This window comes from Oratosquilla oratoria, chromosome 26 (assembly GCF_046742065.1).
Source record: "Oratosquilla oratoria isolate Oo_2021 chromosome 26, ASM4674206v1, whole genome shotgun sequence".
In the NCBI taxonomy this organism is placed as follows: Eukaryota; Metazoa; Arthropoda; class Malacostraca; order Stomatopoda; family Squillidae; genus Oratosquilla; species Oratosquilla oratoria.
In genome coordinates, this window is record NC_134802.1 from 32,258,069 (window position 1) to 32,259,327 (window position 1,259).

At 46.9% G+C, this 1,259-nt stretch overlaps 1 protein-coding gene across 8 annotated transcripts in view; it reads left to right on the top strand.

Moving 5' to 3' along the window:
- The window catches only part of LOC143039451 (uncharacterized), a 97,995-nt gene extending 97,084 nt beyond the window's left edge, over positions 1–911 (top strand). For all 8 annotated transcript variants that reach the window (XM_076209519.1, XM_076209517.1, XM_076209518.1 and 5 more), the window contains 2 exons: positions 1–278; positions 749–911. The exon at positions 1–278 is cut by the window's left edge and continues 150 nt beyond it. In XM_076209519.1, coding sequence (XP_076065634.1) covers positions 1–278; positions 749–896 — 426 coding nt within the window. In that variant the 3' untranslated portion in view covers positions 897–911. The remainder of the gene's footprint in view (positions 279–748) is intronic.
- The last annotated feature ends 348 nt before the right edge of the window (positions 912–1,259 follow it).

A 1,259-nucleotide genomic window follows, 5' to 3' on the forward strand; every position in this document is an offset into this window, starting at 1 on the left:
CGTGAGGCAATGCGCCAGGGCCCGGCCGACAAGAAGGACATCTACATCAAGACTTCGACGGGAGAGTTCCGCTTTGAAGGCATCAGTCAGACGTTCACAAAGAAGCTTTACGAGTGGGAGGAACAGAAAGGCATAAGACCCGAGTCCTCGACCATCGCTCTCCTCGGCCCCAAGTACAGCTCCCCTCCGACCAACTTGGTCTTCGAGAACGCCAATGGCTCTGAGAACGAGAACACTGTGGACAAGCCCAGGAGTCCTGAAGTTCTTCGATTCTTGCGGTGAGTTCGTGAACTCGTCGTTGTTCTTCCACGGGAGGGACTCCTCGCCTTGAAAAACAGATAAACTTTATTTTCTCTTTTCTTTTATTTAATATATGAAGTTTTCAATTAGTTTTATTCATTTAAACATAACGTCATATTTTGCGGTGCTTCTGAATAGAAATGCTTTGTTTAATATGTGTGCCATCGGCTTTCTAATATAATTTCAAAAGCTACAATATGATAGTAGATTGAGTATTACATTGAGACCCATAATTGGTATCTGCATGTAATACGTGTGTGTGTGTGTGTGTGTGTGTGTGTGTGTGTGTGTGTGTGTGTGTGTGTGTGTGTGTGTGTGTGTGTGTGTGTGTGTGTGTGTGTGTGTGTGTGTGTGTGTGTGTGTGTGTGTGTGTGTATTGTCCCCTTCCACCTGTGCCTCTAGTGTGACGGCTTCTTCCTTTCTTCCTTCTTCCCTGCGCGCGGAGCAGATCGAAATCTGAGTCTTCAGTGGCTGACCTGGTGACGAGCAGTCCGGCTTCTCTCTACTCTCAACCCTCTTGCGCCTCCCTGGGTAGAGCCAGCGCCGATCCAGAGCAGCTCCAAGGTGAGCAGTTGGTCAACAAGAACGAAAACTAACCCATCTTTGAAAATCCATGTGAACAAGTTGTATAGACACGGTAAAGGAAAGTCGTTAGACGAAACGTCAGGAATAAAAGCTTCACCTCCAGTCCATGTTTCCTTTACCGTGTCTATATAACCCTACTTTCCTTGGGGAAGATTACTGGGATGATGTAAAAGATCCCCAGCCCCAGAATACCTGGGAGCTGGTTATCATTTACAAGCTAATATTTGGGGAGGCTGATCTTAATAAACTTAACCTAACCGAACCGAACCTAACCTAACCTAACCTAACCTAGCCTAGTCTAGCCTAACCTAACCTAGCGCAGCCTAGCCTAGCCTAGCCTAACTTAACCTAGCCAAGCCTAGCCTAGCCTAGCC